General features: G+C 44.0%; 1 protein-coding gene across 6 annotated transcripts in view; it reads right to left on the bottom strand.

The window, feature by feature from the left end:
* CAMSAP3 (calmodulin regulated spectrin associated protein family member 3) overlaps window positions 1–23,208 on the bottom strand; it is a 50,597-nt gene extending 27,389 nt beyond the window's left edge. For all 6 annotated transcript variants that reach the window (XM_060764406.2, XM_060764407.2, XM_060764411.2 and 3 more), the window contains exons 1-2: window positions 22,861–23,208; window positions 960–1,225 (exon numbers count right to left, since the gene is read on the bottom strand). In XM_060764406.2, the coding sequence (XP_060620389.2) occupies window positions 960–1,225; window positions 22,861–23,008 (414 nt within the window). In that variant the 5' untranslated portion in view covers window positions 23,009–23,208. The remainder of the gene's footprint in view (window positions 1–959; window positions 1,226–22,860) is intronic.
* Between the last annotated feature and the right edge of the window lie 358 nt (window positions 23,209–23,566).

Below are 23,566 nucleotides of genomic sequence, written 5' to 3'. Positions count from 1 at the left end.
TTAAGTAGAGCTGGTTGTAATCGTGGGAAGGCCAAATACACAGAACGTAGCTCTAGAGAAGAGGTGGGCAGATGCAGCCTATGTGTCATGCATAAGCCCTCTTGGGGCTTTTTGGCACCTGCACAAGGGACTTGATAAGTGCATGTTTTTATTTTATGTGTTTTTCTTAAAGCTGTTCTTCCCCCTGAAATGGGGTCCTCAAAGGACTAGAAACTAGTTTTTTTTTAAAAGCCACCAATTCTAAAACAGCATGGTAATTTTACAAAATTGCTTCCCTATTCCCCAACAACCCCAGAGGAGACTACAGACGTTACTGAGTTTTTAAAAAATCAGAGGCTTTCAGGAAGACTAGTGAGGCCTCCCCTAAATTTCTTAAAGTTGCTCATCCCACTTCTAGAGAACTCAGAATTTTTGAAGAGACAATGTCTTTCACCCAAGAAAGTAGAAAACATGTTGTCCTCAAGAACAGAACTCCTGCTATTCTTGACCTTTGGACAATGTGGACTGATGTTTGTGAAGTCATAGTCCAAAATGTCTGGAAGACACCAGCTTTTTGATCCCGCATGCATTATTCCCCAGGGTCCTATAATAAATTTAGGAGGGACCTACCCCTGTAATTCCAAGAAAGATGTTACTGTGCCCTCAGTTTTATTGCTGCTTTAGCTGATAATTTTGAAAACATTACAAAGATACATTCAGCGCACTAACTGTCCGATACCATAAATTATTCTAAATGCTTTGTCTATGAGACAAATTATTTTATGTTGTTGTCCTTTCTTACTCCTTGGATGCATCTCCCTCTCATTTAAAAATGGAGGGTAGGGATGTTGACAAAACAACCTGCCCTTTCTTTTTCCACACCACAACTATTTTCAAACAACTACTCTGTGTTCTTCAATAAACAATAATCTTTTGAGCAACCTGAAGAACGTCTCTTGTTTTTCTGTTTGCAGACTTACCAGCCTGATTGGTTTGTGATGTAGGTCTGCTTCCTTTACAGGCTTGTCTTGGAAGGTGGGCACCAAGCCACGACGGGTCAAAAGTTGCAGCAAAGCAGCGTTATCCTTGGGAGATGGGTTGCCATCGGGGCCCGGGGGCAAGACCTGGCGCCAGGCACGGCAGTAGATATCAGATGAAAGCAAGAGGCGGATGAGGGGAGGTTTCATGTGCTCCTGTTCATACTGGTCTGTGTAGAAGGGTTCACGTAACTCAGCTGGGACATGCTCTGTTAAAAGGGAGATAAAACATTTATACTATTCCTTGTGTCCATTCAGCTTCTCAGACATATCACATCTAGTCAAGCCAGGTCTTTAACATAGGAAATTCCAGAGCTTTCTCAATTGCTTTTTAGTCATTATCTCTGTTTCAAGCCATTGATCAGAACACTGGCTTTCAATGCTGGAAGCACAGGTACAAACCCCCACTCGGCCATGGAACTCAGTAGGCATGTCAACCAGTCTAATCTCAAGCCGTAAGAGTACCGCGTGAATAAAATGAGATGCCCAACATACAATCCTGCCTGCTCTCCTTGGAAGAAGAGTAGACATACTTGCAATGAAAAATAACCCAATGCCAGGAGAGGTAATGCTACAAATTTGCTGCTGTCTGGCTCACTTGGCCTTTTCTTCCCAGTACTGTAGCAACAATGGCAGCAGCTGGGAAGCTGTCAAGAGAAGGCCATCTGGGAATGGGCATTTGCAAAAAGGCACAGCAGCTGTATAATAAGGGTGCTCTGCTGGCCTGGTTGACATTTCCCACTTCAGGGCTGGCAACAAATCTGTCAGGAAAACTAGCCATAATTCTGGTTCTCTCACACTGTCCAAAACAGTTACTTGGAACACTGTGGAAATGAATACATGATAGGTAGGTCCCCCAAAACAGCAGGGCCATGTAAACACACAACTGGGTAGACAAGCAAGAATGGAAAGCCCTGACATGAGCAGAGAAATGCATTACAGGGAAGTTTGGCCCTCTAAGTTGGAATCTGCCATGCTGTTGTAGCTACACATGCCACTTGATACGCTATGATGAACACACCTATTTTAACATTCAACCATTTTCAGTATTCACAAATGTGTTGTGACAAAGTGATCTGTTCCAGATGCTTCTTTCACATACCAACAAGAAGGTTATTTGAAGGCACCTGAACACTTAACCAGAAAGATATGCTGATGCAATACGAATTAATATTCTTTTCATAATCTATTAGTTGTCTGTCTATATGAGACTAATCTTAGGAGAGAGAAAATCTCAGGAATCTGGGTCACAGTATACAGTTACTAAACAGTGTTATGATGTCATTTGGCCACAACATCCCATGGGAATTTTGGCAAAGAAACTGAGAATAAAATGGAAAAGATTGTATGACGCTAAAGAGAGGGGAGATCTGGGATTTCCCAATATTGTGAGGCCATTGTTTTGTGTGGCTGTACGAAATGATTTTGTTTAAAGGTGAGAGATTCTTGGAACTTGGAGGTCATGATTTAGGATTTGCGTGGCACAATTAATTTTGGTAGGATAAAGTTAAAGCTTATGCTGAATTTAAAAAGCATTGTACAATAGACTCTCAATTAATTGGAACTCAAGCAACTGGACCTCTCAAGCAAGTGACAAAAAATCAAAGAATTAATTATTTAAATTAATAAAACAATTTTAGTGGAAATAAGTTTGTCTTTGTCTTTATTTGCTTTTAATTACTATAGTTCAATATTAATATCAAGTCAATACAGAAATTATGATATGATATGGTATGGGGTATAGTTAGGCTTATCTTTAATAGTGGCTCTCAAGCAACCAGAAACTACATTTATCTGGCACCTACCAATCCCACAGATGTTGGATAATTGGGAATTTACTGTATTAGAAAGGCCCTTCTATGAATTTTCGAAGGCTATCATGGCCAGAATCACTGGGTTGTTGTGATTTTTTCTGGGCCGTATGGCCATGTTCCAGAAGCATTCTCTCCTGATGTTTCACCTGCATCTGTGGCAGGCATCCTCGGAGGTTGTAAGGTCTGTTGGAAACTAGGAAAAGGAGGTTTATATATCTGTGGAATCTCCAGGGGGGTGGGGGGGGGGAGAAAAAAGTCTGTTCGAGGGAAGTGTGAATGTTTCAATTGGCTACCTTGATTAGCATTTAATGGCCCAGCAATTTCAAGGTCTGGCTTCTTAATGATTAGCTGCCCCTGGTTATGAGGTGATTAGCTGCCCCTGGTTTTTTCTTGTCTGGAATTCCCTTGTTTTTGAGTGTTTTGTTCATTTTCATGGTTTCTTCCTTGAAAGGATTTCCCCAGGCAGTAAGAAGCCAGACCTTGAAACTGCTAGGCCATTAAATGCTAATCAAGGTGGCCAATTGAAACATTCACACCTACCTCGAACAGACGAGTTCTTTCTCCCACCCTGGACATTCCACAGGACATTTTCCTAGTTTCCAACAGACCTCACAACCTCTGAGGATGCCTGCCATAGATGCAGGCGAAACGTCAGGTGAGAATGCTTCCAGAACATGGCCATACAGCCCAGAAAACTCACAACAGCCCTTCTATGAGTTTGGCATAAATAAAGAAGGGACTTTTTTCCTAAGATACCATGATCTTGGAAGTGTCTACAGACAACACTGGCTTTTCAGCTTAGAATGGTAACTTAGGGGAAAAAAGTCTCTATTTATGCCAAACTCATAGAAGGGCTGTTGTGAGTTTTCTGGGCTGTATGGCCATGTTCCAGAAGCATATTAGCAGGAAACTTCTTTAAAGGAAAGAATAAGTTCAAAATCAGAAACAGTTGTTCTATTGTGATGTTCTATAGCTTGAAAAGACAGCTCAAGAGCAGCTGCTCAAGGAAGGAAAATATTTTAATTGTTTGCTTACATGCAACTTAAGGATAGTCTTAATCAGGGCAGAAGAGATTTAGCAATACAGTTTGAAGAAAATGAGTTTCATTCAGAATTGTGTAAGGTTGATGGCAATTTTAAAAGTGTATAAATAACTTGCGAAACTAGAGACAAAGATAAACCAGCAAAAGATTGTATGATAAGATTGGCACCAGATTTTGGACACAAAAATCAAAAGGATATATAGAGGAAATGTAGATTAAAAATAGAAATGTCACTTTGTCTAGTAATGAAAAAGAAAACATGTATAAAATGACGTGCAGGTGTTAGCTATCAAGAGTGTTTCAAATAAATGCTGGAACTGTCGAGATAAGGACTCCTTTTTCAATATGTGGTGGACTTGTAGGAAAGCAAACCTAAGATTTCCATGTTAATTCAAAAATTATAAAGATAGATTTGAGATGTTTTTGTTGGGTGTTACGGATTAAGAACTGGCTGGTACATATGTAAATACCATTTCTCCAATATATGATAACAGCAGCAAGATCCTTGTGTGCTCAGACTTGGAAATGAACCCAAGCACTGATGACACAAGAATGGACTGTTAAGTTGCCGAGTTAGCTCAAATTGCCAAACTAACATGGGTTTTAAATGATAAACCAAACCAATAATTTGTGCACTTTTAAAATAAGAAAGTTAGCAATGTAATAATCTGTGGTTGTGGGCAATAGCAACTCTACTACGATTACTTATTTGAATCTATAATTGTAGAAAAATATACTTTTCCTTTCTATTTTTTTTCTTATTTCATTACTGCTTGGATTTGGAGGGGTCAGAGTTATAGTGAGGTCTAGTTAGCATTCGATGATTTAGTTAATTGGTGTTTAGTATTGTGTATTATGCCCCCAGTGGCACAGCAGGTTAAACTGCTGAGCTGCTAAGCTTGCTGACTGAAAGTTCGGCGGTTCGAATCCGGGGAGCGGGGTGAGCTCCTGCTGTTAGCCCTAGCATCTGCCAACCTAGCAGCTCGAAAACAAGCAAATGTGAGTAGATCAATAGGTACTGCTCCGATGGAAAGGTAACAGCACTCCATGCAGTCATGCTAGCCATATGACCTTGGAAGTGTCTACAGACAACGCTGGCTTTTCAGCTTAAAAAATGGAGATGAGCACCACCACCCAGAGTCAGACATGACTAGACTTAATGTCAAGGGAAAACCTTTACCTTACTGTGTATCATAGTTTGTCTTTAGTTGCACATATACCTGTATGTTAAAATAAATAAATAAATAAATAAATAGCTCCAAAATGTCCTATGGAATTCTGGGATTTGTAGTTTAGAATTCTCAGCCAGACAGATCTGCTACCTCATTAAACTACAAATCCCAGGATTCCATAGGATATTACCATGGCAATTAAAATGGTATAAAAGTCCTATAACTTTCTAATGTGAAAGGGCTCCTGAGCATGTACTCTTTCACCAGACGGACTCTACATGGTCAGAGCCTTGACTGCCATGAGTTGCTGCTGGATATCCCCAGTTGGGATCCTAAAGCAGATCAAAAGTATGGCACATGCATCCTGTAGATCACGGTCTATTCCTGAGAACCTTTTGTGTATTCCCTAGAGCCCCACAAAGGTTCAAAAAGCATGAAGATGTTTATACATAATTTGAGACAAAAAATCAGAAAGCACAGAAACAGCCATTAAAACTTTATGGCAGCTTGGGCCCTATTATTCCCATAATCCAAATATTTACCGTATTTCTGTCAGATTCCAGAATTGGCAATAACATAACATGACTTGTCAGGATTTGTCATAAGAGAATCATGGCAAGTGTCCCTCTTCCTTGACAGTTGTCCACTCTGGGCACAGAGAGACATCCAAGGGGCCAATCCCTGCTTTCCTTCCACATACAGGGATAGTGGCATCACAAGTATACAGGAAAACACATAGTGGCATAACATATCCATTCCAAAGGATTTGGCAATACCTACAATAAAGAGATGGAGGGTTCCCCTATTCTTTTACCTTCATCTCCAGAAATTCTGCCCTATTTAGCACGTTTCTCCTCCAGGATGAAGGAAGGATGAAGGCTAACAGAGACATAGCTCAGAGGGTACTAAGACCAACTAGTCCCACCTGTAGGGCTATATGGTGGGGCATTCGATTAAAAAGGAATACTTCAAGAGGTGTTACAGATACGTGGGGCAGAAGCCAAAAGCAAAGCCCCACAAGAGTACGCTCGAAGTTCATTAATTAATTAGGGTGGTGGTACTCCAACATAAACATCAGTATGGTACACACAAACTGACAGCTTAGGGATACTACTGCCCAAGTTGGCATCCAGCCACCAGAGAAAGACCTTAATTAACTACCCTGGCAACATGATTGATATGCTTCAGGCCTGTCTGACCAGTCAAAGCCTGGAAAAATTACTTTGACTACAGCTCCCAAAAAGCAACTAACACGTTGGTTGCAAACTTATGAGGGATGTTGTCCAAAAGTAGTTCTCCCTCAGCCCTGCTCCAAGAGAAAACGGGATCCAGAATCTGACATTCATTTGCTCAAAGGAGGATGGAGGAAAGGTGGTAGGGGTCCTGTGCCCAATCCCCTGACTTTCAAGGAGAAAATTTAGATAAGGAGACAGTGCTTCTGAATTTCACCATTTGTTTTGACAAGAAATGGGTATTTGTGAGAGCTGGCCCTCCCACAGGCTCAGGAATAAAAAACTTCTTTTGCTTGGGGGCAGGTGAACAACAGTCCTTTCCCATCAGATCTCTGACATGTGGGCTGCAAATAGTGGGGAAAGGAGAGGGGAGGTAAAGGTACTGCCAAGGCTCACATGCATGCTCTATGGCGGCCCATTTCCTCAAAAGGCAAGGCCACGAGATTCAAGGTCTACGTGTCAGCTCATGCCAGTGAGTTGGCTGGGAGGGCCAGGACATTCCTGAGAGAGAGGGTGAGGAGGAAGGAGGGTGCAAGGGAAACAGGTGGTGCGGCTTCACCAGCTGATTCAGCATCACCTGATCACAACCACAACTGCACGAGACCAGACTTGTGGCTACAGCTCTAGCTCCTTCCCGCCCCATGGCTCCAAGTCCAAACAAACCCGTCCACCCACCCTGGCTGAGAGCCCATCACACCCACCTTTGCAAGTCCACAGGGTGTTCATTGTTGGGGGTTGGAGCCTGCTACACTTACCTTACAAATACTACAGCTCCCACGTACCATCTCAGCCAGATATAACTGAGAAATTTAGACAGAGCAGACAGAAAACAACAGCTGCCTCAGGGCTAGACTGAGATGAAGCTCCTTCATACTAACAGCATAATTAGACAGATCCTTGCTGAGGCAAGCATGCCACGGAATGCCCAGATTTTGTGCAGAAATGCCAATTCCAAGATGAATATTATACATTGTGTTTCTCCCTCTTCCACAACCAGCATCAACAATATCTCAAAAATTATGTGGCTAGAAATATATTCTTGTGACTCCCCTCCCCTCGCTATAACCAAGATGGTGGGCACATTGCTCTACATCAGGGGTCCCCAAACTACGGCCCGCGGGCCACTTCCAACTCGCCAAGGGCACTTATCCAGCCCGCGGAGGAGGAGTGCCCCCCCCACACAGTGCCCCTCCCTTGGCTGACTCACGCTATCCGTCAGGCCCGATGGGCAGTGTGAGCCAGCCAAGGGAGGCTGCCCTGGCGCTCCATGCAGTCATGCCTGCCACATGACCTTGGAGGTGTCTATGGACAACGCCGGCTCTTCAACTTGTTCAGACTAGAAATAGGAAGATTTCCCATTCTCTGCTCCTGGAATTACTGCCTAAAGAGGGCTAGAAAGAACCCCCTCTAAGGGCCCTTCCACACAGCAAAATAAGACATGTGCAATGTGCATAAGAATTTTTTTATTGATTTTTTTTTAAAAAAACCCTATAATCTGGCTCTCCAATGGTCTGAGGGACAGTGAACTGGCCCCCAGTTTAAAACGTTTGAGGACCCCTGCTCTACATAGTCACCAAAGTCAATGAGGCAAACTAACAATGCTGCCTTCAAGATTTTCCAAACTAATTTACCCTCTCTTTTTAAAAAGAAAAGATGATATGGTGCAGTAGTTAGTGCTGGACCTTTGGAAGGCAGAACGTGTGTCCTATTTAGAGACCTTCTACACACTGCTCTTTGTTCTCTGCCCTTATAACAGCCCCTTCTTCTCCCATTCCAGATGTAACAGAAAAAAGATGGTCTATGTAAACTGGCTCAGGTCAAAAGTGGATAAAAGATAGACTGGAATTTACTGATAAATCTCACTGATTCAAAGGAAATTGGCATGGTTTTGGACTTATTATTTAATAAAGAAAGGTTACACAACTTTGATATTAAAAGAAATTCATGGACTAGACATGCATTCAGAAGCCTGTTCCTCAGCTGCAAGCTTATTCTGCTGCTCCTCCCTGTTCTACCTGCTGGGCCTCAGGGTTGAAGTAAGAGAAGCCCGTTGATCTAGCAAGTCTGTAGTCCACCCACCTGAGCTCAGGAAGCTAAATCCTGCCAGCAGTCCAATTTATTTAACTCAGCAGGCCAAACAGGAAAGGTCTTGGTGTAGAACTGCTGCCAAAGCCTTGCCCTGAACCCAACCTCATTTAATTTAATACGAGCTGACAGAAGTTAACTCTTACTAAAGTCCTAGTGTATCAAATCAAACTCATATCCCAGGGCTGGAAGTGCAGCTAACCCTTGAAGATTGGACATTCCAATAGATACTTGTGCCTTAGCATGGACTCTTCAATCCTGGAGAAATGTGTGTTCTTCTCTAGGGTAAGAACAACAGTGTGAACAGTTTCCTTTCTTTAGTCCAGGTTTGCCATAAGAGGGAATTTTTTTCTCTTGGTCTTTCATATATGACTCCGAAGGCCTTCTGAAAGAAGAGCTCCCTTGAGGTGGCCAAGTTCCAAAGTGAGCTTTTCCCAGCTTTGTCTTCTTCCCTTTATCCATGCCGGATTAGTCATAATGGCAAATAAACTAGTGTCAGGCCCCAGCCATTTGGAGATACATGATTATAATGTATCTATGTGCAAACATATGTGGCAACGGTGTTTACACTGCTGCTTTTACTGGATCCTCTTAAAGCCGTCAAAAGCTGAGTGAGGAGGAAACAGTCATTCCCTTCCTACATACAAGACAGGAAGGGATGTCCATACTCCCAATTAGGAAGACACTGGAAATTTTAAAAGGGTGGCAATGTGCTCCATATGCAAAACTAAATAATGTCCACTGCAGGAACTTTGGAAATACAATAGACAAGTCTGATCACATGAGCACAGATGGTGAAGGAGGAATATTGTCAAGAGAAGTGCTGAGCCCAAAGCAAGGCTCAGCATTATGAATCCTCCAGGACCTTTTAAGGAATTAACTTTCAACAAATCAAACATACAGCAAGCGAGGAGGGTACCTAATTTCTACACATTAGGTAGAAATTACCACTGATGCTGCCCAAAAACCCAAGAGAAAAAGATCTCAAGCTTGGCCCACCAGTGGTTCTCAACCTGTGGGTCCCCAGATGTTTTGGCTTTCAACTCCCAGAAATCTGAACAGCTGGTAAACTGGCTGGGATTTCTGGGAGTTGTAGGTCAAAACACCTGGAGACCCACAGGTTGAGAACCACTGTCCTACACTTACAGAAATGCTGCAACAGAAGGGTCTGGGTGCCTGATGAGAAGTCTCATCACCTGCAGAGCCACACAAGATACGATCCTTGTCCTACTTTCTGTCTAGGAGAATTGCATGAGCATAAAATAAGCATGAGTTCTTTTCCCCCTTCCCAATACCAATCAGGAATACTCACACCTTCCTTTTAGAACATGAGAAAAATGACAATTGGCACCCAAGTCTGTTTTTTTCCCCATGAAAAGTAGGAGAAGACAGTAAGATTTGGTGGTTTGGAGTTTTGAACTTTGACTTTAGAGATTAAGGTCTATGAGTCCCAAAATCACTTGGTGGCCGTAGGCATATCTCTCTCTTGGCCTGACTAATATCATGCTTGTGGAGATAATTTTTTTTATTTGATTTATATCCTGCCTTTTTTTCTGACAAGGGGGGCAAGGCAGCTTACAAACATGGAGATCTGAATAGCCAACAACATTGCCTAGAGTTCAGGGGGGCGGCGGAGAGGGAATAATTGTAACTTAACCAGTAAATAAACAGAGCAGATTATATGGTTTGCTTGCAAGCAGGACAGTAGCAATCCGAGGAGGTGTTGTTGTTGTTGTTGTTACATTTATCTCCCCCAAAGGGGACTCAAAGCGGCTTAACATAAAAGCATCAGTATAACCATTTAAAATATACAAATATCTGAACATTAAAACAGGATTAAATATGAGCAGTATGTTAAAATTCCCAGTTAAAGATCATTAAATCAAATTCAAAGTTAAAAACCACAACACCTTCTGAATTGATCTTTAAAACCATCTTTTAAAGCCTGTCTACATAAAAAGGTTTTAGCCTGCCTCCAGAAGGACAGCAGGGAGGGGGCCGTTCTGGTTTCCCTGGGAAGAAGGGAGTTCCAGAGTCAAGGGGCAGCTACCTAGAAAAAAGGCCCATCCTCTCGTTCCCATCAACCGAACCTGAGATGGAGGTGGGACCAAGAGAAAGACCTCTCCTGAAGATCTCAGGGCCTGGGCAGGTTCATATAAGGGGATGCAGTCAGCCAAATAGCCTGGACCTCAGAGAAGTACCTCTTCTCTGCCACTGTCTCATTCCAACTTGCTTCCTCCTGGCAAAAATGTGATTTTCTTTAAGTCAGCCATAATGCCAGAAGGCAGTCAACTCAACTCTCTGAGCATCTGACAAAAAAATCTAAACAAGGTACATAGAATAGAAAAAACAGGCTATTCCAACGGTAAGATCCACAACAGTCACTCTCCCCTGTCAACAACTAGCTGGTATGGCATTTAATACTCAATGTATAGCAAGATGATACTTGGCAGCACCTTGATATAAGCTCCTAGAGGTAGTCTTTAGCCCACTAACCAATAATAATAATAATAATAATAATAATAATAATAATAATGTATTTTCTTTATTTCTTTATTTCAAGGTGGCTTATAACAACATGGTACAATACAAATTAAAATGAGGCTAATGCATAAAAACAAACAATTAAAAAGCAATTAAAATGTTTTAAAAATTATAAATATAAAGGATACAAAAATGTTTGAAATACTGTGAGAGGCAGTGGAATTCATAGAATCATAGAATCAAAGAGTTGGAAGAGACCTCATGGGCCATCCAGTCCAACCCCCTGCCAAGAAGCAGGAATATTGCATTCAAATTCCATCATTACACACAGCTTTGGGCCCTGCAGGTTTTGGGGGAAATGCAGGTTGAAAATTTAATAAAAAAAGGAATTTTGCTGATCCCTTCAGAAAACATCACCACAGGAGGGCACGCCACATTACAAAGTGAATACCTTTTGAAAGTCAACCTCAGCATGTTTCAGAGAGAAGGGGAACTCCCAGGCCTGGGAAAAGAAGTTTGAGCTCTCAACTTCAGCTCACCTGCAATAATCCTGCAGGCACTGCTGTCCTCCCTAAAACTGCAAGATTAATTTGAAGAGTTAATTCAACTGATGACTTAAGACTACTCCAAAGATGAGGTTCATTTAAAAGTGGGGTACCACATGGGAGGTTTTCTACTAACTCAATGCTAATTTCATTCTAATCTGCATTTGTGATCATGGGAACAAACATAGGACTGGTAAGAATAGAGAAACAGGTTTCAAAAATAAACCTTAAACATGTACGCTGCACAGTTTAAGTTCAGTCCTGAACGACCTACTTATACAGCATGGACAATAAGGGTAGTTAGTCAGATAGATCTTCTGGAACAAGTAGCTGATTATGAGATGCAGAGAAGCAATAAAGCAAGTGCACTTGGCCTTTTCCCTGCCCAGCACTGTTCTTCTCCAATTTTTCTATCTGGTCTTTGGAAGAAGTGTGTGTTTCTCAGAACCAAAGTACACATAGTGCCAATAGAGGGGATTCCCCTTTCCTACACTAACTTCTCATACAGGATTTCCCTCAGGATCACAGAAAGGAAAAAAAATGTTTCCTCTATCAGTTGGTCATATTTGCATTAAAAATTATTGACTAGAACACCATCACCCCACAGAAGAAGGAAACGTTGGGTGATAAGTAGAGATTTGGAGTGGGAAGCAACAATCAGGCAAAAGATCTGGGTAGCTCCCTCCATCCTGCTATTTTTTACTCACAGCTACCACCATTGGGAGCAGTTGATTCTATTCTAAAAGGTTTGCTGAGCTATCACCATCCATTTTGAAGTCAGTGCATAATTTGGACCTAAGGTAGCAAAGACAATTGTGGTTAAAACACCTTGAGCAGTTACTAATCCATGTTAAGTCATGACTTAAGCATGAAGATGTGCCCTGAAGTGCTGAATGGCAATTCTGAGATAAGTGAACAGTTTGCTAGGGCACCAGGACAGGTAATTATTTGTTATGAGGCAACTCAAGCAAGAAGGAGCTGGTTGAGTGCCACATAGGCATGGCTATCCAGGCTGAGATGACTAGGAAGAAGATAAGCCAAGGAACAACGTTCCATCCTCCTGACAAAGCAACAGCTTCTCCAACCCATCATGGATCATCCTTAAGCCTCGGCAAGTCTGCCAGTGCCTGAGATTATAGGGGCTTGTTCCAAGCCACGTGTGATATAAACATCCAAGGAACTAAGCCAAAAGAGTGAAGGCAAAACCTGTAACTTCAGCTTAGCACACCTCCCAGGGAAACAGGTCCAAACGTGCAACAGCAGCCCCAGGGTGTAAGTACTGTGGCCTGAGATGACTTCAACTGAGTAATATAAAACTTTCTTCCCGTTATCACTCAAGCATGCTATTAGGATTCCAGTTTTCCAGCAGAGGGTTCTTCCTCTAAAGCAAGGGTCCGGATGCATCCCTCCAAGGTTTACTCGGTCTCACATTTTAAACTTTAGACTTAGGGTCGCCCTAAGTCTGAAATGACTTTGAAGCACACAACAACAATAGTAATTAACTCAACTATCTCATCAGCCACCGGAGCCCCTGATGGTACAGCGGGTTAAACTGCTATGCTGCTGAACTTGTTGGCTGAAAGGTCAGTAGTTTGAATCCAGGGAGTGGAGTGAGCTTCCGCTTTTAGCCCCAGCTTCTGCCAACCTAGCAGTTCGAAAACATGCAAATGTGAGAAGATCAATATGTACCGCTTCTGCAGGAAAAAACGGCACTCCATGCAGTTATGCTGGCCACATGACCTCGGAGGCACCTAAGGACAACGCCGGCTCTTCGGCTTAGAAATGGAGATGAGTACCAACCCCCAGAGTCAGAGACAACTAGACTTAATGTCAGGGGGAACCTTTACCTTTATCTCATCAGCCAAAAGCAGACCCGCACTTCCCACTGAAATACTGGTAAGTTTATGTTGGTTAAAATTGTGTTTCATTATAAATATTGTATGGTTCTTTCATTTGTTTGTTGTTGTTGTTGTTTTTTGCACTATAAATAAAACATATGGAGTGTGCATAGGAATTCATTCATTGGGTTTTTTTTCTTTCAGACTATAGGCTGGCCCCCCAACAGTCTGAGGGACCATGAACTGGCCCTCAGCTTTAAAGGTTCAAACCCCTGCTCTAAAGCAAAGGTGTGGAAATGTTGACCCCCAGAAACTTTGGACTTTGCATCCCATAAGCGCTAACCAATAAGGTCTAAGATAAAGAAGATTATAGGAATTAGGAATCCCAAAACAATTGGAGGAACTCAAGTTTCCCAGGTCTTTTCTAAATCACTCATCCAGCAGCCAGACTAGTGAAACAAAACCTAATACTGACATATCTTAGTCAATGGCAGGAAAGAGAGGCTTGAACAAGCAGAAACTCAGATAAGCAAAACACAGCATTTGGCTACCTGAGAGGGAAAGAGACAAAACCTGCAGTCGCCAGGAAGTACACAAATATGGATCCGTCTCCTTGCCATCACAACCACAGAATTGATTGGGGAGGGAAGAGGCAAGGTGAATACTCTCTCTCTAGAGCCCTAGGCCATGGGGTCCTGTGTTCAATGGAAAGGATGCCTCATAGCCCAAACAGATCAACAGAAAGGATGGTAACTTACACCAGCAGGACTCTGTCAGAGGGAGAAGGGTAGGACATGGAACTCTGGGTTATTTAAGTGGACCCTTTTAGAATGGACACGGGAACTGGATCTTTGAATACCTCTACTGTCTTGTAAGTAGCGTGGCAGGCTAAAATCTCTTGGGTCTCCCTCTCCTGAGTATCCTGTTTGTTTTTTAACACTGCAACATCTCTATTTGTGCTACAAAAAACTCCTTGCCTTTTCAGTGATTAAAAATACCATTCAGATGCTCTCTTACCCAGGGTTTCAAATAAGAACATGCTCTCCTCTCTCAGAATTTCATGTGATATTGTGCCTACTGGAGAGATCCCCTCCAATGCATGTACCACCTTACAGACCTCAGGAAAACACAGCAAGGTTAAATCTCTCCCTTGAACAAACTCCCCCCACTTAAAGTTTGAAGAAGTTTGGCCTACTTTAGATTCACAGTTGACTGCCTGTCTGTGGAGATGGAGCCTATATTTACTGAGGCCCAAAAGAAGGGTCATATTTTTAAGATAACTACTGGTCACGTCAAATAAGAGTATTGAGGGACGGGAGTGCAAGGCAGCAGAGAAATACTTTAACTTTCACATCCTACTGATATGGGAAATAACATATATCCTGGCATATAAGACTACTTTTTAACCCAAGAAAATCTTCTCAAAAGTCAGGAGTCGTCTTATACGCGGGAGTCGTCTTATACGCTTGAGTAGCCTTATATGTGGGAGTAGTCTTATACGCTGAGAGCCGTCTTATAGAGCGGGTGCTGAAACTTCCAATCCAAATTGGATAATCTGTGGTTGCTGCATATTGTGGGGGAGATCAAAAATGGCAGTGGCCACGTCCCTGCCGTATGCAGCAACTGTATGAAAGCATTAGGGGCAACACTGTACAAGTATGGTAGAAGAAAATCCATTCATCAGGATTCGTGGACTTAATGCAGTCCTGGTGGTGAGGTGAAGGGGCGCCTCACCGGGAAGGTGTAAGTGAAGGGCGGAGCAAGCTGCAGGCGTCCGGGGCGCCCAGGGTATGGAAAAAAGAGATAGAGTGGCTCTGGGCCCAGAAAAACACAACTCTTTTACCTGTCTGGTCTGCCCTTGTATCCTATTACCGTGCCTCCTCCTTTGCCTTTCAGATCTCGCTCCTGAAGACTGCAGTGAAGCATGTGCGAGATCTGAGAGGCAGAGAAGGAGGTACAGTAATAGGAAAAATTACCATATTGAAATCAAATCTGATGCTTTTAAATTTTTTATTTGATGTGTGTTGGAATAGGGGTAGTCTTATACGGTGAGCATATCCCAAACTCTATATTTTAACTGGAAAAGTTGGGGGTCGTCTTATACGCCCAGTTGTCTTATTTGCCGGAATATACGATACCCCACGGCTTGAGGACTGAAACCACTCTTCCTGCGATTCATCTGGGAAATTCACAGCTAGTCATTTTCATACAAGGTGCCAAAGTATGGTTAAACAGAGGTCAGTATTTTATGCAACAGAGATGAGAATACAAGCCTCATTGCTAATACAATCATTCCCAACATTTTTATGCTGGAAAAATCCTTGAAAAGGTTTTCAGCTCTCAGGGAAACCTTGCATTAAAAATTATTAAATCTGCAGCTCAAAAATGTGTTTGTTTCCAATCATCATCCAACTGTGGTTGAGAATCCTAGGCTAAGAGGTTTGACTGAAGCCAGGAAACTGTTTTGAAAAATCACATGTGGGAGTCTTAGCCAAGCAGCCGGATTAGAGAGAAAAACAAGCAGGGCAGCGGTCACCTCCCCCTCCCCCTCCCTCCCGGACCGCCAAGGTCACTGCTCAGGCTGGACAGCAGGGCCTCAGCCAAGCAAAAAGGAAGGACACAAAAAGATGCCTATAGGGCAAGGATGGAAATCCTGCAGCCCGCCAAGTAATTTTGAATTGCAATTCCCAGCAGTCCTAAGGAGAAAAAAGAATGCTGGCAATTGCAGCTGGGTTATATCTGGAGTGCCAGACAGTTCCCACCCTTGTTACAGCAGCAACCTTATGAAGTCCAAAGGTTTGTCAATTGCAAGATAACAGCAAGGCAAAGGAAGACTATATACAGAACCCTCGATTCTTTAAGTATTTAAGAAAACACAATCCTAATCTTATCAAGAATCAGGTGCCCAAAAAATGTCCACAGGATGGACATAATAGCAAAAGCCCATTTCAGTGTTGTTCTCCAGTAATTGGTTTTCAAGGGCATACAGGCACTTATCCCCTCTAATTGTTTGGGATAACCTTATTCCCCATATACATTTCTCAAATACCTTTCAAAGCCTCCTACATTGCTAGAAATTCCCACATTCCATGACAGTAAATTCCAGACTGGATTCTGTCTTCCACCACGCAGCTTTAGTGGATGACATAAGTTTCTAGCATGGGATAAAAGGATAAACATTTTTCCCTATCCCCTTTCAAAACACAAAGCATAACTGTAGACACCTGACATCAATTCCCACTATATACGCCTTCCCTCCCTGCTAAATAAGGTCATTCCAAAGTTTGCAACATTTTTCACAGGAGAGTTGCCCTATCCTCTGATAGTTTTGGCCACTTCTGTTTTCTTCTTCTTCTTCACAGAATCCCATGAGGAAAATAATATTTTGTGAAGTCTACAACAGGACTGGAGAACTACTGTCCCTTCATAAATTTTGGATTATAATTCCCACAGTGCCTTACCATTGATCTTTTTGGGTGGCACTGATGGGAGATACAGCCCAAAGCATTTGAAGTACAAAGGGCGAGGAAGCATGAAATGAAAAAGGAAAGGAAGAGTACCTATGCCAATTGCTACCTGAAAGGAAAGAAAACTACAAACCTCTCGGTTCAGAACCTTTCCCCCTATTTATGATCTCTGGATCATTCCAATCTAAGGGTCAGATGGAAAGTGCTGTACAATGAGTATCGGCATTCTGCTAGGTCTAATATAGGAGGATACCAGTGGGGCAATCCATAGCCAGGGTTGCACACAGAGGTACATACTCAAGACCATGCAGGAGAGTCAGGATTACATAATACTTAAGATACTGAAGGAGACCTGCCAATCCCTACTCTAAGCCAAGATAGATAAAGCAACAGATGAGTCTTTTACAAAAGTGTACTACTCATCCAATGACTACCTACTACCAAAAATGAGAATCCAAGAAGTAGATCTTATGGTCATGTGCAAAGATATTAGTCAATAGTCACCAACACCTATCTAAGGTGTTGGATGACTATTGACTAATATCTTTGCACATGACCATAAGATCTACTTCTTGGATTCTCATTTTTGGTAGTAGGTAGTCATTGGATGAGTTAGAAAGTCTAAGGGCTTTTCCACACAGCCATATAACCCAGAATATCAAGGCTGAAAATTGCACAATATCTGCTTTGAACTAGATTATCTGAGTCCACACTGTTCAAAGCAGTCCAGTTCAAAGCAGAAAATATGGGACTTGATTAAGCTGTGTGGAATGGACCAAAGAAGATCTCAGAAAAGCATTAAAGAAAACAGACAGGTCCACTGCTATCTATAACGACAGTGACACTATTTCAGTTAGCCTTGCTAGTACTCAACTGGGGATTCAACCCATTGTGTGTGAACCTGAGAATAGCAGGGCATACCCCACCAAGACATGCATGAGATCAGATGAGGCATCCAGGACATGGAATCCAAGTCACAACTTCATAGTTACGGAGAAGAATCATACTTCACCACAAAGGATTGAGGATTAAGGGGGCGGTGGGAGGTCGCACATTTCTTTCTCACAAGAAAGCAAAACTGCTTAGTACTCACTCTGCCTCATCTTCCTTACCAACAATAGTTCTTGCCATTTAATTAGATCCAAGACATAGCAATGCAGCCATGAGGTTAAGAGAAAATCTGGCTACAAATCTGTATCCATGGCTTTACAAACAATACCGTAAAATACCGGAGAAACTAAAAATGCAAATCTTAAAAAACAGATAAGGTTCTAACATACTAGAAAAAAGGAATACATTATTTCTATATTTAGCAGAAGAACATAGAAGGGCCCAAGAATTAGAGGCTTCATTTCTACTTATAAAATATTGCTGGGTCACATTCAACTTCTTAAAAAAAATCAAAAGCATCTAAACAAAATCAAGGGAATCGGCAGCAACCCAACTGGATTTTCAGAGAGTAACACAGCATTATACTGTGCTGTATGTTTATCTTCTATTCAAATATTCCACACCAGCTATCCTCAATCTGGTACTCTAACTGCATCTATCTACCAACATACCCAATGGGCATCCTACAGTGGTTCTCAATCCCTGTATCCCCAGATGTTTTGGCCTTCAACTCCCAGAAATCCTAACAGCTGGTAAACTGACTGGGATTTCTCGGAGTTGTAGGCCAAAACACCTGGGGACCCAGAGGTTGAGAACCACTATTATAGCAGAATGTAATATTCCTATCAGGTTAATAATAAGGGGCAGCATAAGTCATTATTTTCATTAATCACTGAAATTACAAAATAAATTACAAAATATCTTCAGCTTAGTAAGCACTGATGGGCAAAAATGTGGCCCTACAGATATTACTGCACTACAACTCCCATCAGCCCTAGCCTGAATAGTCAGTAATTGTGATATGGGACTTGAACTACAACAATAACTGAAGGGATACACATACTCCATCCCTGTTTTAGGTAACACAAATGTTCTGAGATTTGGTACACCACGGAGGGTAGAATTCAAATGAATGTCAATTACAAATTGGAGCACTGAAGTGCTAGCAATAAAACATCACTAGAGGCCATATTGATATATGGCTTTTGATGTTGATGTGGATGTACATCCCATGCAGCTGTATGCATGCAACTGGAACGGAGTCAGAAAATTACTGAACTAAAATAAAAGTCTATCAAGTAACTGGCTAACTGCTAGAGGCATTAAAGGGGGCTTTAGATTTTTTAGATTTTTTGTCATCACTGTAAGTCAAGAAAGAGCTGATAGTTAATGCTATTGTCATTACTGGAAGGAAGCCACAAGTTAAAAGTAAAAGCACGCCATTATAGCACTGGGTAATCTTAGAGATTACCATGTAGGAAACATAGCAAAGGCAAGATTAGAGGAATGTACTGCAGAGATAGCAAAATGTAATATACAGAATTACTGATGAAGGCAATCATGTTCAATTTGTTGAAAAGGAGGCAAGACAACATGTTCATTATATTTTCATCCAGTCTTTTCCTCATCTCCCTGAAGTTCAAACAGTGCATGTGGGCAGGCTTTTATCCTGACTACCCCTTTGTCAGATTGGTAATATCACAGATAGTGATTCTGCACTAAACAATAGGCTGTCTGTTCTGTTAAAACATTGGTTCCCAACATTTGGTTTTCAGGTGTTTTGGGCTTTAGCTCCCAGAATTCCTGACAGGTGGCAAAGCTGGATGGGAGTTCTGGGACTTGAAGTACCCTAAGAACCAAAATTGAGATCCACTTTGTCAAGATAATTGCTTTATTCTGATATTTTTGATGGAGTAAACACTTCACACTTGAGGTAAGGTGCCTAAATTGCCATGACTGTTCAACCCATAGAACAGAGACACTGAAACAGTGACTTCAACTGCCATGATTCAATGCTATGGAATCATGGGAGTTATAGTTTTATAAGGCTTTAATGATCCCTGCTGAAGAGGGCTGGTGCCTCACCAAATTACAACTCCTCAAGATTCTATCGCATTGAGCTATGACAGTTATAGTGTTGTCAAACAGCATTAATTCTGCTGTGTAGATGCACCCCTGACAAAGTAGCAGGCTTGAGCACTTACTCCAGACCAGGAGCTATTGGTCCAGTCCCTCACTTCCTGGTCAACCCTGTGCTACAAACCCTTAAGGGCTGAGACTACCCAAAACCACAGGGGATCCAATTCACATAGAGGATTAACTTCGGGATTCACTTACAATACACATAATTATTAGTAAGTAATCATACTTGCACCCACACAAAAGGTTAGACCAGAAACACTTTCAAAATGTTACTAGTTTCCTGATCCAGTTACACGGAAGGCTCCAGTTGTTGGACAGTGGACACATAAACCAAATGGCCCAGCCCTCATTGCCCAGCATTAGTGTTGAAGCCTATAGCCACAAGCTGAGCTGACAGAGACAAGCCACATCTCCAAGGATGTAGCATGCCCCTTTCTTTAATTTTTAACTTTCAGTAAGTAAATACTTCTGGTGGAAGAAGAAAAAGGTCAGCAGTAGTGTGTACCCAGTAAAGCAAAGTGCCACTCGGCTTCTAATAATTTAATCAGAAACAATGGTATGACCAGCAAGGACAGTAACCATGTTTCAAAATAACAAAAAAATGTGAAAATATTTAGTATACTTCAATTATTTTATACTTAAACCCTTTCTGTGCGTTTCACACTTATTATCAATGGTTTCCACTCTGTATCTTTACTAATACTGCAAAATCCCCAGTTTAGGACCTATTGATGACTCCTCTTCACCACAACTCCAGCCATTTATTTCCGAAACGGTACTTAATAGTAGCAGGTGCACTTTACTGGTACAGGAACAGATATTTTTTAGGCTCAAAAAGGGTATTAACGCTCCAGTCCAAAGCTATGGTGGGCCTTGCAGGCAAATATCTCCACACTTGACTGGACTTTAAACCCAGCACCAGCTCAACAGGGCTACTCATGCTGGCCTCCGTCCAAGGCAAATGACAAGGCTCCCTCCCTTCCATCACAGAATACTGTTTGTGTGTCATCAGTGTGACACAGAAGGGCAAGGACAAGAGGAACCTGTTCTCCTTTGATTTGACCAGATCACATATTTGCACTAATTTCCAAGGAAGGAACTGGACACTCAACTACACCCTTGGGAGTCCACAGCAAAGGCAAAGTGCACTTTCAGTATCGACCAGTTTACTCCATTTCTTCTTTTCTGTTGTTTCACTGAACAGCTGTTGCATTTCACTATAGTGGCAGAGTCATGTTTTAGCAGTGGTGAGGAAAGGGCTTCTGATCAGAAAAAGACTGGAAATGGGGCAGGAAGAAGAGTTGTTCATTGTCCCTTAACTTCACAAGCCATCCCCCTGTTCCAAGCTCTCAGGCTGGCTTGCAGCCCAGCAAGCTTCAAACCCTATTATGTTACTTCCAGGTCAGCAGTCTCAGAGGAATGCTCTCCACACAAACACAAATACACACAGAGAGAGAAGGAGGCCTGTGAACTCTACCTGGTAGTTTGCCTTGCCTGATGAAAGCCTTTATACATGTAACCCCTTATGCTTTGAGAAACAACAAGTGCTCTATCGTTGTCTGAGTCCTCCACTTCAACACAGAGAGATGGGCAGTTCATAATGGTAACCATGCCTAGTATCAACCCTTTGCCACTCTCTACATCCACACATGGCTGTCTGTTATGCAGCAGCACTATGAGCAGTATGACTGGGGGCCCTTCCACACAGCCCTATATCCCAGACTATCAAGGCAGAAAATGCCACATTATCTGAGTGTGGACTGAAGACAACCCAGTTCAAAGCAGATATTCTGGGATATAGGGCTGTGTGGACGGGCCCTGGAAAGAATATGGAGCACAGGGGCCTGGTCACCATCCTTTGGGCAGCAGAGTGTGGATGCACCCAAGCAGGCAAGACCTGGGTCAGCAGGGACACCAGACAGGGAAGACAACACCCATGTCTACAAAGCTACCGCAAACATGTCTGCCACCCCTCCTTTCCCTGCCTCCATCATGCATGGGAGCAAAGGCAATCCGCAAATCCTCATAGGACATTAATTCCAGGCCTGGCAGAGACAAAGGGAAGAGAGGCTCAAGAGCAGGGTTGCCAAGGTGCACGGTGCTCCTGGGCCTGGCATCACTGGGGGGGGGGGGGGGGGCTGAAGAGCACCCAGGCAAGGATGAAAGTGGCCTTTTGGCAGCGCCAAGGCAAGATCAAGCCCTCGCATGGCATCCTGGCACACAGCTTCCTGCCTCCCATCTTGGGGTTTGCTTCTAAGGGAAAGAAGGGAGCTTAGCAGCTAGGGCCATGCTTGTGTCCCTGCTGTCTCTGAACAAAGGTAAACATATTAGTATGAACATCCTGTTCCTAGCATCTGCCAAGGCCGTGGAGGAGGGTGGGGCAGCACTTTCGATGACAACACCTTCGGCCATCATCATCGGGGACCCAAGTGGACATCAGCGAAGCAGGGATGAGGAGCCTCTGATCTCACCTAGCAGCATCCTAGTCATAATAGAGCTGACATTATAACAAAAGCCAAGACAAAGCCAGGGAGAGATGAGAGTCGCTGAAAGGGGGGGGGGGGGCGGAGGGGAGGGAAATAAGGCAGGCATAAAATAAGGCTTAAGAAAGGCGCTGCAGAGATGATGACTAAGGCAGACCACAGCCATCCCGGTACTGCCAACCGTGGCTAAGCCAAGAGGCACCTGGTAGCCCTTCTCGGCCATCCCAGTTGGGGGAAAGCGGGGAGAGGTGTGAGGAGGAGGAGGAGGAGGGGCGGGGAGGCGCCGCTGACGGAGCCAAGCCCATTGTTGGCGCCGCGGGGGGCCAGGGGCGGGAGGGGAGTTGCCAGGCAGCCCCCCCCCCCGGGCCTTCTTCCTCCTCCTCCTCCTCCTCCTCCTCTTGCTGCTGCACGAAGCGGGTCGAGGGCATCCCTGGGCGCCAAGCGCGAGGGAAGCCCGCAGAGAGAGGGGGAGGGAATGCGGCTCCCAAGCCAAGCCCAGCGCCAAGGAGGGGAGGGGAAGGGAAGAGAAGGGGTTCCTGCCTCGCCTCCCAGCTCAGGGATCAGGAAGGGAAAGAAAGGGACGCGGCGCCAGCCCAAGCCCAGCCTGGCCTCCCCCTCCCTCTTCCCCGTTGCCTGCCTGCCTGCCTACCTGCGCCCCCGTATCCCTTGGCCAGCACCCAGGCCAGGCCAGCCGCGCTGCGCGCCCGGGCGAAGTCGTACTGATCCAGAGGCTTGATCTCGGGCACCAGGAAGCCCTTCCTCATGGCCGCGGCTGCAGCGGGGGCAGCGGCCACCATGGCCCTTCCGCCGGGCGCTGAGGTTGCTGGCGTGGGCCCGCGGGGGCTTCCGAGGCGGAGGGGCTCCGCGAAAGCAAGCTGGTGGCGGTGGCGGTGGTAGCAGCGGCGGCCCCAGCCGAGCGCATCCCCCTTCCTTCCTTCTTTCCTTCCAGCGAGCTCCAGGTGCGAGCGAGCGAGCGCCCGCCTCTTCCAGCCCCCACCCGACACTCACTCCCCTCCCTCCCTCCCTCCCTCACACTCTCCACCCCCGTGACGCAGGCCGTCAATCAGCGTGGGGGCGGGGCGTGCAGACAGGTAATTGCCCCGAGGAGGGGCGGGGGCAGGAGCGGTGAGAGAGGGTTGGGTGGAATGGAGCCGCAGAAGAGAGCGAGCGGGCGGGCAAGGGAGCAGGAAGGGCGCGTGCGCGAAGGAACCCAGCCTCTCGAGCTTGAGCTCTTCCTCATTGAAACACACGGCGGTGGGGAGGGCACAGAGGAGGAGGAGATTGGGATGTTCCTTCTCCGCTCCCTCCTCATGGCTTCTCCGGGAAGGGGAGAGGAGGAAGAAAAGGCAGGCTGG

This window comes from Anolis sagrei, chromosome 2, assembly GCF_037176765.1.
Source record: "Anolis sagrei isolate rAnoSag1 chromosome 2, rAnoSag1.mat, whole genome shotgun sequence".
NCBI lineage: Eukaryota > Metazoa > Chordata > Lepidosauria > Squamata > Dactyloidae > Anolis > Anolis sagrei.
The sequence above is the reverse complement of the archived record's forward strand: the minus strand, read 5'-3'. Positions and strand labels throughout refer to the sequence as shown.